Here is an 11823-nt window from a genome sequence, read left to right as displayed (position 1 = left end):
AACATATTTGACCCCTGTGACCTTGAATATGGGTGAAGGTCATTCATTTGAACAAACTTTGTAGCCCTTCATCTCAGCTAGCTACTGGCCAAATATCATCACCCTGGGCATTTTGGTTATTCGGAAGTAGTTGTTTTAAGTTTTTAACATATTTGACCCCTGTGACCTTGAATATGGGTGAAGGTCATTCATTTGAACACACTTTGTAGCCCTTCATCTCAGCATGCTACTGGCCAAATATCATCACCCTGGGCATTTTGGTTATTTAGGAGAAGTTATTTAAAGGTTTTTTAAGACAATTGACCCCTGTGACCTTGAATATAATTGAAGGTCATTCATTTGAACAAACTTGGTAGCACTTCACCCTAGCATGCTACTGACCAAATATCATCTCCCTGGGCAGTTTGGTTATTGAGAAGAAGTTGTTTAAATTTTTTAACATATTTGACCCCTGTGACCTTGAAAATAGATGAAGGTCATTTATTTGAACAAACTTGGTAGCCCTTCATTCCAGTTTGCTTCTGGCCAAATATCATCACCCTAGGCCTTTTGGTTATTAAGAAGAAGTCGTTTAAAGTAAAATATTGACGCCGGACGCCGGACGGACGACGGACGACGGACGGACGACGGACGCCGCACCACGACATAAGCTCACTTGGCACTTCGTGCCAGGTGAGCTAAAAAAACCAATTACAGGTAAATTTTGTATGTATTAAAATGGGTAATGTTATGATTAAAAAAATAGAGTATACTATCGAAACAAATGTACGAGCTGCGCTCTCTCCAGGCCATGCCTGAGTCCTATTATTCCTTACAGACAAGAGTTGTACAACAAGCTTGAAGAAAGAAGACATAATGAAACAAAATTATGAATAATCAAAGGAAATATCTGCAGTACTTCAACAGATACATCTTTAGAAAAATATCTTTCACATGGCTTGAAAATACCACCCTCCTTGAAGACAAAACTTTTTGTCTTTTGTATCATTTGGTTTTAAATTCAATTTATCAGTATAATTACTTAAAAGAGTCCAATATTTTGTGTAGACCATCTATACTTTCACTGAATAACTCAGTATGGTCAGTATACATAAGAAGGTAAACATTAAGCATATTGACTCATAATTGTTATTTAAAAAATGTCTATGTCATTTACATTTAAAGATGAGTACAGAGGAGGGACAATGATTCCCTGTTATTTATCTATGGATCTGGGGCAAGATCTAATAAATTTATCACAGAATAATAAGGGTATACAGGTGTATTAAAGTCGAAATGGCACAATGCTCTAATACCTGACAATATTTGATAACATTTTCAAACCAGACAATATTTTGAAGCATTTCCCTTTGCATTCACTGCTTCTGGTTCCAATACTGTTAAACAGTAGAATGTTTCTAATGCTTTTGTGAATGAAAATAAAATCACAAATTATCGATATAAGAATGTATGTACTGATGATTTATATTAAAGTATATTATTACCAGTATATGTAGAAATAAATGTGAAAATAATTCTTTCATAATTATATTTTTTTTCATTAGAAACAAGATGTCTTATTATTTTGTTTATATTCTAAAATATTTTTCAGTAAAGCCCTAAAAATGTACAAAACTTGGATACTATTGATTTTTTAAGATGAAAAAATTACTTTAGAACAAATATTTGATATTTCTCTGAAACCGAGTCCTAAACATTTCCTCATTGTTACCACTGGTCTGAGCACCTTGGTCCTGGAATCTTCATAAGGACTTTCACAGCGTCCTCACCTCGCAGTGCAGTAGTTTGTGACAGATGGTTCCAATCAACATTTGATTTCCATAAAGGGAGGCTACTGTAGACGAGGAGAGAACACTTCCGTCATTGGTGTAGAGTTCAGTAGTTTTATATAGAATGCCATCATTCACCTCGAAGTGTAAAACCTACAACAGCATAACCTATCACTCAAACCTATATTTGTGTAACAGAGGTCGTTATTTTCGAATAATATTGTCGAAATTCTCACTAGCGGTAGGAAGCAGCTAGTATTTTACCAGGGTGACATATACTCCCCCTGAGTATATTTGTCAATATCAACTGGTCCATACGTGTTATTTTGTCAATGCCTCCGCTAGGAGTCGAACCCAGGACCTCTGGTTTAGTGCTATTATGCTCTACTGAATGGGTTCTCCCTTGCTGAGTTTTTACCAGGGTGATATTTGTACATAGAACATATATTGTTAACAGGACACTCACCACTAAATTTTGTATACCATTTATAATCATTTTGAATTAATTTCCTAATCAGCGACATAAACATGGAGTCAGCTACTCTGACATATCTTGTGATATCAGGAGATGATAAAGGATAAAAGGATACCTGTCAGATTTACCTGTAAAACCCAATTAGTCAGAATCAACAAGCTTGACACATGAAGCTCTGTATATACTTGTAACTTTGTGTATAAACACTGTCGACTGAGTTAAGGATCCCCGTCCTGGGCAGAGCAAAACACTAAAGAATTCCACTGTCGTTTTTCAGTGTTATAGTCACCTGCCCCTGATTACCATTTCGACAATGTTGTTATATTATCTTCCCTTGAATAGATTTCGTTTGAACCCTTGCGTTGAAAATCTCCAATTGCGAAAGAGTGGGGAAAAAAGCTGTCGTAACGATGTAAACAACGTCGTGGCAGTGATGGCCGACACGCAAGCCCGACGTAAAAATGGCCGTTTTTAATGTAAACTAAACACATTAACTGACAATAATAACAACAACAATGTCCAATATCAACTGCTAGACCACGACAATGCGCCGAAACAAAGTGACACTCGTTCACACATTGAAGAGACGCTGACTTCTGAGGCCCCTACTATTGACAATTTGACTGATGACCCGACACCGATGTCCGATGAGGATCCCTCCAATACTAGTGATCACGAATATGCCAATATTTTTTAACCTGGTCGCAGGGTAGACGAGTGGTTGAACTCGCGGTGTTATCTCAATACCTGGACCAGAAAGGTTGTAAGGAATGCGGTACTAGGGTATGATTGTGCAATACCCAACAGGAAAGACATTTTGGCCGGGGAAGCATTTTATACATAACATACAAGTACATTTTTTAAGTGTATCACACAACATCATAATAGTCTGAAAGTCAGGATTATATTTTATATTTGTTATTTTAACGTTTGTAACGTCGCTTTTGATTGGCCGATACAGGGCGTAATAATTTCTAAGAGAAAAGAGTCCATCAATAAAAGTGGATTTCCACAGGGATTGTGTATAGTAGATTAAATTATAAGGATTGACTTGAATATATTTTTTATGTTATGGAGCTATAACACAAAAACCTGGAGTGTACTTTCATCATAAACCGCTTTGCGGTTTATTTAGAGTACACTCCGTTTTTGTGTGTTATATCTCCATACTACTCTGACATATCTTGACTTTTTGGGATTTAGAATTATTATTAATGGGGTCAGCTACTCTGACACATCTTGACTATTTGGGATTTAGAATTATTATTAATGGGGTCAGCTACTCTGACACATCTTGACTATTTGGGATTTAGAATTATTATTAATGGGGTCAGCTACTCTGACACATCTTGACTATTTGGGATTTAGAATTATTATTAATGGGGTCAGCTACTCTGACACATCTTGACTATTTGGGATTTAGAATTATTATTAATGGGGTCAGCTACTCTGACACATCTTGACTATTTGGGATTTAGAATTATTATTAATGGGGTCAGCTACTCTGACACATCTTGACTATTTGGGATTTAGAATTATTATTAATGGGGTCAGCTACTCTGACACATCTTGACTATTTGGGATTTAGAATTATTATTAATGGGGTCAGCTACTCTGACACATCTTGACTATTTGGGATTTAGAATTATTATTAATGGGGTCAGCTACTCTGACACATCTTGACTATTTGGGATTTAGAATTATTATTAATGGGGTCAGCTACTCTGACACATCTTGACTATTTGGGATTTAGAATTATTATTAATGGGGTCAGCTACTCTGACACATCTTGACTATTTGGGATTTAGAATTATTATTAATGGGGTCAGCTACTCTGACACATCTTGACTATTTGGGATTTAGAATTATTATTAATGGGGTCAGCTACTCTGACATATCTTGACTTTTTGGGGATTTAGAATTATTATTGGTACAAATGTAAGAGTTGTCTCTCTTTTTTGTTTAGTTTTTTTGTATCTTTATAATTTTTTGTATAATAAGTAAGTCCTCAAGATATATTTTTTTTCACCTATATTTTCTTTTCGTTGTCCTAAACGTGTTGCATTGGCACTCGGAATTTTATTGATTCATGTAATAGGCATTTTTGTTTGTTTTAGTATTATTGTTAATATACATTTTGTTCAATTGTTTTTTGGGTTTTTTAAAATCGAAATTTCATAATTTTCCAAAAAATCTGAAAAAACTCCTGCAAGGTATGGATTATTGTTCAGAAAAGAATTGCTTATGCAATAGCGATGCTGTAGAAAAAAAACCACCGATGCCTCATTACATTTTAAGTTGGAGGGACAGGGATCGTTCAGGTAAAAAAGTATAATTCCTCTATCATTCATACCAAAACAACTATTCATGTAAGTTGTGAGCTTTTTTAAAGGGTATTAATTAAGCATTATGAAATTTTCCTCAATAATCTTGCAGAAAAGTAATAATTGATAGGGCAGTTAGTCATGCAGCCCGTTTTATGAGAATTAATAAAGAGGTCAAAGGGTCAACTAGTAAGCATGTTTGTGTTCTTTTCTTTATGCCCAGCAAACATATAAATGGTTATGAGATAGGGATCTAAATTATTCCCAAGTTATATTAGTCCAAGGATGATGCAAGACAAATGTTAATACTTCTGGTCTACATAGGGTACCCAAGTATCATGGGTCTAGACCATATGTTACAATACTTCAGATACTTTTGTTTGAATTTTTTTGTGTGTACATATTTGACCTATGACCTTCAAAGTAGGCCAACGTCAATTACATGAGGACGGTTTATAACACTCAACCCTATGTATCTACCGGTGAAATATTAGGATCATGGGACTCTCAGTTTTCATGAAGTTCTTCAAAGGAACAAGATACCCAGAAGGCCTGTATCGCTCACCTGTTTCTTTTGTTACATGAAACTGACATATAGGTAACTTCAGACCAAATTTGGTAACTAGAACACAAGACATTATAGCATCTCTTAAACGGTTCTTAAGATATTGTTAATTCCTCTATCATTCATACCAAAACAACTATTCATGTAAGTTGTGAGCTTTTTTAAAGGGTATTAATTAAGCATTATGAAATTTTCCTCAATAATCTTGCAGAAAAGTAATAATTGATAGGGCAGTTAGTCATGCAGCCTGTTTTATGAGAATTAATAAAGAGGTCAAAGGGTCAACTAGTAAGCATGTTTGTGTTCTTTTCTTTATGCCCAGCAAACATATAAATGGTTATGAGATAGGGATCTAAATTATTCCCAAGTTATATTAGTCCAAGGACGATGCAAGACAAATGTTAATACTTCTGGTCTACATAGGGTACCCAAGTATCATGGGTCTAGACCATATGTTACAATACTTCAGATACTTTTGTTTGAATTTTTTTGTGTGTACATATTTGACCTATGACCTTCAAAGTAGGCCAACGTCAATTACATGAGGACGGTTTATAACACTCAACCCTATGTATCTACCGGTGAAATATTAGGATCATGGGACTCTCAGTTTTCATGAAGTTCTTCAAAGGAACAAGATACCCAGAAGGCCTGTATCGCTCACCTGTTTCTTTTGTTACATGAAACTGACATATAGGTAACTTCAGACCAAATTTGGTAACTAGAACACAAGACATTATAGCATCTCTTAAACGGTTCTTAAGATATTGTTAATTGAAATTTTGATTTTAAAGCTTTTAACCCACATAGACATTTGATTCCGGCTAGCACTTAAAGTTGACCTTTGACCTTATTATTGTAATTAAGAAAAATAAGATTTGCACAGCTGGTCTACATAACATACCTAAGTATCATGACTCTAGTCCAAATGAAAGTAGGTCAAGGTCATTTTAATGAGGACACTTTATAGCACTCCATCCCAGGTAGCTAGTAGCCAAATATCATGACCCTTGGTACTCCAGTTCTTCAGAAAAAAATGGTTCAAAAGAAAACAAGAGGCCCATGGGCCTTAACGTTCACCTGATATATTTATACAGAGAGTTGATTTTGTTTTTAACATGAACAGAAATATTATTCAAAGTGATAAAAAACAATAAAACCACCTTATTCAATATCTAGCATACAGATTTCAGACTAAAAAGTATTTGAAACTAGCACCTCTGATTCTAAACAAGGAAAATGAAGAAATTTTAGCACACTGACTCCTTTGAGCCCCACCCTACAGCCCTTGGGGGTAGGGCTGGCTCAAAATTTTCAAAGTATCAAACTGTCAACTCAAGGTTATAATTCAAATCAAGTTATTAACATGTAATATTCAAAGTAATAATTCATTTGCCATTATAAACGATAAAAATTTTGGCCCCCCCCCCCTCCTTCCCCAGGGGATAAATGTGAGACCCTAGGGTCATAAACCTTAAGACCCTTCCATCTATGAAGAGTATTTAATTCTACCATATCTGGGACTTGAGAAGGAGATTTTTGAAATTTCAGTAAATTCGACCCTTTATGGCCCCACCCATCAGCCCCTGGGGGTCAGTCAGGGCTCATATGTGCTTATTATCAAACTGCTACCTAATACTGATAATGCTTACCCAAATTGAATTACTTCCAATGGAAATTAAACAAACGTTGGTCCAAAATGTGATTTCCCTATATAAACTATAGTAAAGTTTACCCCCTCCCCAGGGGGAAACGTGAGACCCCAGGGTCATGAAATTCACAATTTCGGTAAAGCACCTTATGACTCTTCCATCTATGAAGAGCATTTGATTCTACCATATCTGGGTCTTGAGAAGAAGATTTTTGAAATTTCAGTCAATTCAACCCTTTTTTGCCCCATCCATCAACCCCCCCTGGGGGTCAGTCAGGGCTCATATGTGCATACTATTAAACTGCTACCTAATACTGATAATGCTTACCCAAATTGAATTACTTCCAATAGAAATTAAACAAATGTTGGTCCAAAATGAGATTTTCCCTATATAAACTATAGTAAAGTTTACCCCCTCCCCAGGGGGAAACCTGAGACCCCAGGGTCAAGAAATTCACAATTTTGGTAAAGCACCTTAAGACCCTTCCATATATGAAGAGTATTTGATTCTACCATATCTGGGTCTTGAGTAAATGTTTTTTGAAATTTTAGTCAATTTGACCCTTTTTGGCCCCGCCCCTCAGGCCCCTGGGGGCTTGGGACTAAACACGCCACTATTTTTGTTAAACATTGTCCATGGAAGGTCCCTGCAAAATTTCATTGAAATTTGTTCAGGGTTTTGGAGAAGAAGATTTTTGAAATTTTAGTCAATTTGACCCTTTTTGGCCCTGTCCCTCAGGCCCCTGAGGGCTTGGGACTAAACCGGCAACTGTTTTCGTTGACCTTTGGCCATGGAAGGTTTCTGTTAAATTTCATTGAAATTGGTTCGGGGTTTTGGAGAAGAAGTCGAAAATGTAAATTGTTTACGGACGCACGACGGACGACAGACGACGGACAACGACGGATAAAAGGCGATCACAATAGGGCACTTGAGACTTTGTCTCAGGTGACCTAAAAATTGACGGACAGACAATAGAAGGACGGACGGATGACGGACACCGGAGTAGGGCATAAGCTCACAATGCCTCACATGGCCCTTCGGGTTAGGTGAGGTAAAAACAAATGAGCGACAGACACTGCAAAATGTACCTTATAAGCTCACAGGTACACTGCCAGGGGAGATTATAAATACATGTACCTTTATATGCTCACAGGTACACTTCCAGGGGAGATTATAAATACATGTACCTTATAAGGTCACAGGTACACTGCAAGGGGAGATTATAAATACATGTACCTTATAAGCTCACAGGTACACTGCAAGGGGAGATTATAAATACATGTACCTTATAAGCTCACAGGTACACTGCCAGGGGAGATTATAAATACATGTAAATTCAAAACACAGTTGATATAAAGAGTATAGGATATTTCCAACAAAAGGTAATCTGAACTTTGTTTTACTATGTAAAACAGTAAGAAAGGAGCTATTTTCATCATTAATTACAAATAAATAGACGTATTCACACTAAACATATTTCTTGAGCTTTCCTTTTGATTTATCATGGAATTGGTCACTTCAAAATGTATTCCTTGGATTTTTCTTCTTGCAACATTTCGTTTCATACTTCACATTTACAGTAATTGATGTTAGTAATGATCAGCTGAGTTTGTACCAAGTAGATAACAAATGATCAGGTGAGGATATTTTTACATACCTGAGATGCACTGGGTTTACTTGGGTCCTCCATCGTTTGAGAGGTTGTATGGAGGATTGGCTGGGCCCCGACCAGTAGATGTCCAGTGAGGGGGTTTATAGTCGGATTATCGGGAGATGTGTACAACTTTACTTCCTGTCCAATCACAAAAGAACAAAGTTACTACCGGGTATGCTACCCAATCACAAATAAAACAAGAGGCCCAGAGGGCCTGTATCGCTCATCTGTTTCTTTTGTTACATGAAACTGACATATAGGTAACTTGAGACCAAATTTGGTAACTAGAACACAAGACATTTTAACATCTCTTAAACGGTTCTAAAGATATTGTTGTTTGAAACTTAAAATTTTAATTTTAAAGCTTTTAACCCACATTGACATTTGACTCCCGACTTGCACTTAAATTTGACCTTTGACCTCATAACTGTAATAAAGAAAACAATTCACACAGCTGGATTACATAACATACCTAAGTATTATGACTCTAGTCCAAATGTTTCTTAGGATATTGTTGTTTGAAGTTTTTAATATATTTGACCCCTGTCACCTTGAAAGTAGGTCAATGTCATTTTAATAAGTTAACGTTATAGCACTTCATCCCAGGTACCTACTAGCCAAATTTCATGACCCTGGGCCTTATGGAACCAAAGAAGAAGATTGTTAAAGCTTTTAACCCATGTTGACATTTGACCCCCGACTAGCATTTAAAGTTGACATTTGACCTCATTACTGTAATTGAAAAACATATTCGCACTGCTGGTCTACATAACATACCCAAGTATCATGACTCTAGTCCAAATGATTTTAGGATATTGTTGTTCGAAATTTTTAACATATTTGACCCGAGTAACCTTGAAAGTAGGTCAATGTCATTTTAATGAGGAAACTTATAGCACTCCATCCCAGGTACCTATTGGCCAAATATCATGACCCTAGGTCCTACAGTTCTTCTTCAGAAGTCGTTTAAAAGAACAAGTTAATGGACGGAGGACGGATGACAGACAGACGACGCAGTACGGCATAAGCTCACATGGCCTTTCGGGTCAGTTGAGCTAATATATAAGGAATACTCTAATCAAAATCTATGCTGTACCTACAAAAAGACCTCATTTTTTCTAACACTAAGCCAGATGGAGCTTTTATCAGGTACACTTTTTTTAATTGTCCCATTGGCCTATTTGTTTACAATACCAACACTTGGATAAGGCAATGAGAGCAACAGTCAATCAGTGTGGCTTACATAGAGTGGACCTTGAGAATCAGTGCAAACAGTTTCTGCCCTTCAAAGACAAGAATGGCCATCTACAATTTCAAATCAACCCAAATATATCAGGTGAAAGCTGAGAAACTCTGGATATTAAGTTCACAGAACGAATAATATAATTGACTGTTTAAGTCGGAAATCAAGCAAGTTTTTAACACTCTGTACTGTAAAAATATGACACACAGTATTAGTTAGACTGGCTACCAACCCCAAAAGGTTTTATTTTGTTTCTAGCTTATCTCCCCCTGGAATCAGACATCCAAGTGATCAAAATTATTACAGTCTAAATCTTTTTCTGAATAATATTTTAGAGACAGGGGTCAGTGAAGGTATTGGTATATATGATGTACACCTGTAAATATCTTACCTGTAAAAACGTGAGCTGTCCTGCCTTTAGCTGTCTCTTGAACACCTTGATTGCTCCATTGACTGATGTAGCCATGTATAGATACCTGTATAGTGGAAAATAGTTTCCTGATTGTGTTTTCTGTACTGATTGAAACAGCTTCAACATATCGCCTTATGAACCCTATAACCTTAATTCATGTACATGCCTGCGATTGAGGTACGTAATGATGACGTAGAAAATAAAAGTCAATTTGAACAATGAATTTTAAGAGATCCCTGAAAAATCTTTGCACTCACTATCATTAAATCTTCATTGTACATGTGGTATTTTCTCTCTTTGGGAGAGGGCCTAGTAAGTTGTAATACCTTGTGCCCAATCCCTTTGAGTATTCAGTGTCAATAAAATATGTTTTAATCTTTTCTCTTCTTTTATCGAAAGGATTGATAGGCTTGTCATCTGTAAGTGTATCTTGTGGAAGCTTTTGATTAAAATTCCATACCATTTGACCTGTTAAGGCCCCCTGCACTGTCGTTTTTCCTATATACAGTTACCTCCCCTTAACTTCTGTTTGGATATGACTGTAGAAAAAGTTGGTCAATAACACTAACATTAACCAGATAGCACAATTGGCTACAGTGATATACAATCTGAGGTCCAGGGTCCCAATCCCAGTCTGGCCCTGCTGAACCTTCCACTCAAAACACTTTTATTGATTACATTTCTTGATTTCATCTTCATTGTTTCTCATTTTTAAAAGTCCTGCAAGATATGGGGCCTGTTCGTTTATGCGGAACAACCAGTTTTACCGTTTATAAATGTAACAATTTCTGGTATAAATCCTGGTGTACCTGCAAATGTTTATGCAGGCCTTGCAAGGCTTTGTCAAGGCTCGTCTGAAAGCAGCATCAGATTACTAGGTCCGACCTTATTTAATAAACGAACAACTGTAGTCTGACTGGTTTGACCGTTTAAACGACGTGAAGCTCAAAGCTGATAAATGTATGCAAAACTAGGGAACAGAAATAGTTTTGTTTGAGGTCTAAATCAGGCAGTCGCCAGGTCTGGCCAAAGATCAGTGTTGTTTTTTCGGGTACTCTGGCTTTGGTCCAACACCAAAACCTGGCATGTCCTTAATGAAGATAGATGTTAATAGGACGTAAAACACAAACAAACCAAACCAAACCAACGCCAAAACCTGGCACGTCCTTAATGAAGATAGATGTTAATAGGACGTAAAACACAAACCAAACCAAACCACCGCCAAAACCTGGCACGTCCTTAATAAAGAAAGATGTTAATAGGACGTAAAACACAAACCAAACCAAACCACCGCCAAAACCTGGCATGTCCTTAATGAAGATAGCTGTTAATAGGACGTAAAACACAAACAAACCAAACCAAACCACCGCCAAAACCTGGCACATCCTTAATGAAGATAGATGTTAATAGGACATAAAACACAAACAAACCAAACCAAACCACCGCCAAAACCTGGCATGTCCTTAATGAGGAAAGATGTTAATAGGACGTAAAACACAAACAAACAAACCAAACCAAACCACCACCAAAACCTGGCACGTCCTTAATGAGGAAAGATGTTAATAGGACGTAAAACACAAACAAACCAAACCACCACCAAAACCTGGCACGTCCTTAATGAAGATAGATGTTAATAGGACATAAAACACAAACAAACCAAACCAAACCACCGCCAAAACCTGGCATGTCCTTAATGAAGATAGATGTTAATAGGACGTAAAACACAAAC

The 11823-nt window shown here is 36.7% G+C and overlaps 1 protein-coding gene across 2 annotated transcripts in view; it reads right to left on the bottom strand.

Annotated features, from left to right (window-relative positions):
* Positions 1-730: 730 nt before the first annotated feature.
* LOC110446029 (serum paraoxonase/lactonase 3-like) overlaps positions 731-11823 on the bottom strand; it is a 20201-nt gene continuing 9108 nt past the window's right edge. For both annotated transcript variants that reach the window (XM_021490977.1, XM_021490986.1), the window contains exons 8-10: positions 10074-10158; positions 8443-8577; positions 731-1922 (exon numbers count right to left, since the gene is read on the bottom strand). In XM_021490977.1, coding sequence (XP_021346652.1) covers positions 1755-1922; positions 8443-8577; positions 10074-10158 — 388 coding nt within the window. In that variant the 3' untranslated portion in view covers positions 731-1754. The remainder of the gene's footprint in view (positions 1923-8442; positions 8578-10073; positions 10159-11823) is intronic.

The sequence above is a fragment of the Mizuhopecten yessoensis genome, unplaced genomic scaffold (genome assembly GCF_002113885.1).
Source record: "Mizuhopecten yessoensis strain PY_sf001 unplaced genomic scaffold, ASM211388v2 scaffold285, whole genome shotgun sequence".
NCBI lineage: Eukaryota > Metazoa > Mollusca > Bivalvia > Pectinida > Pectinidae > Mizuhopecten > Mizuhopecten yessoensis.
Note: the sequence above shows the minus strand (reverse complement) of the source record. Positions and strands in the feature narration are given on the sequence as shown.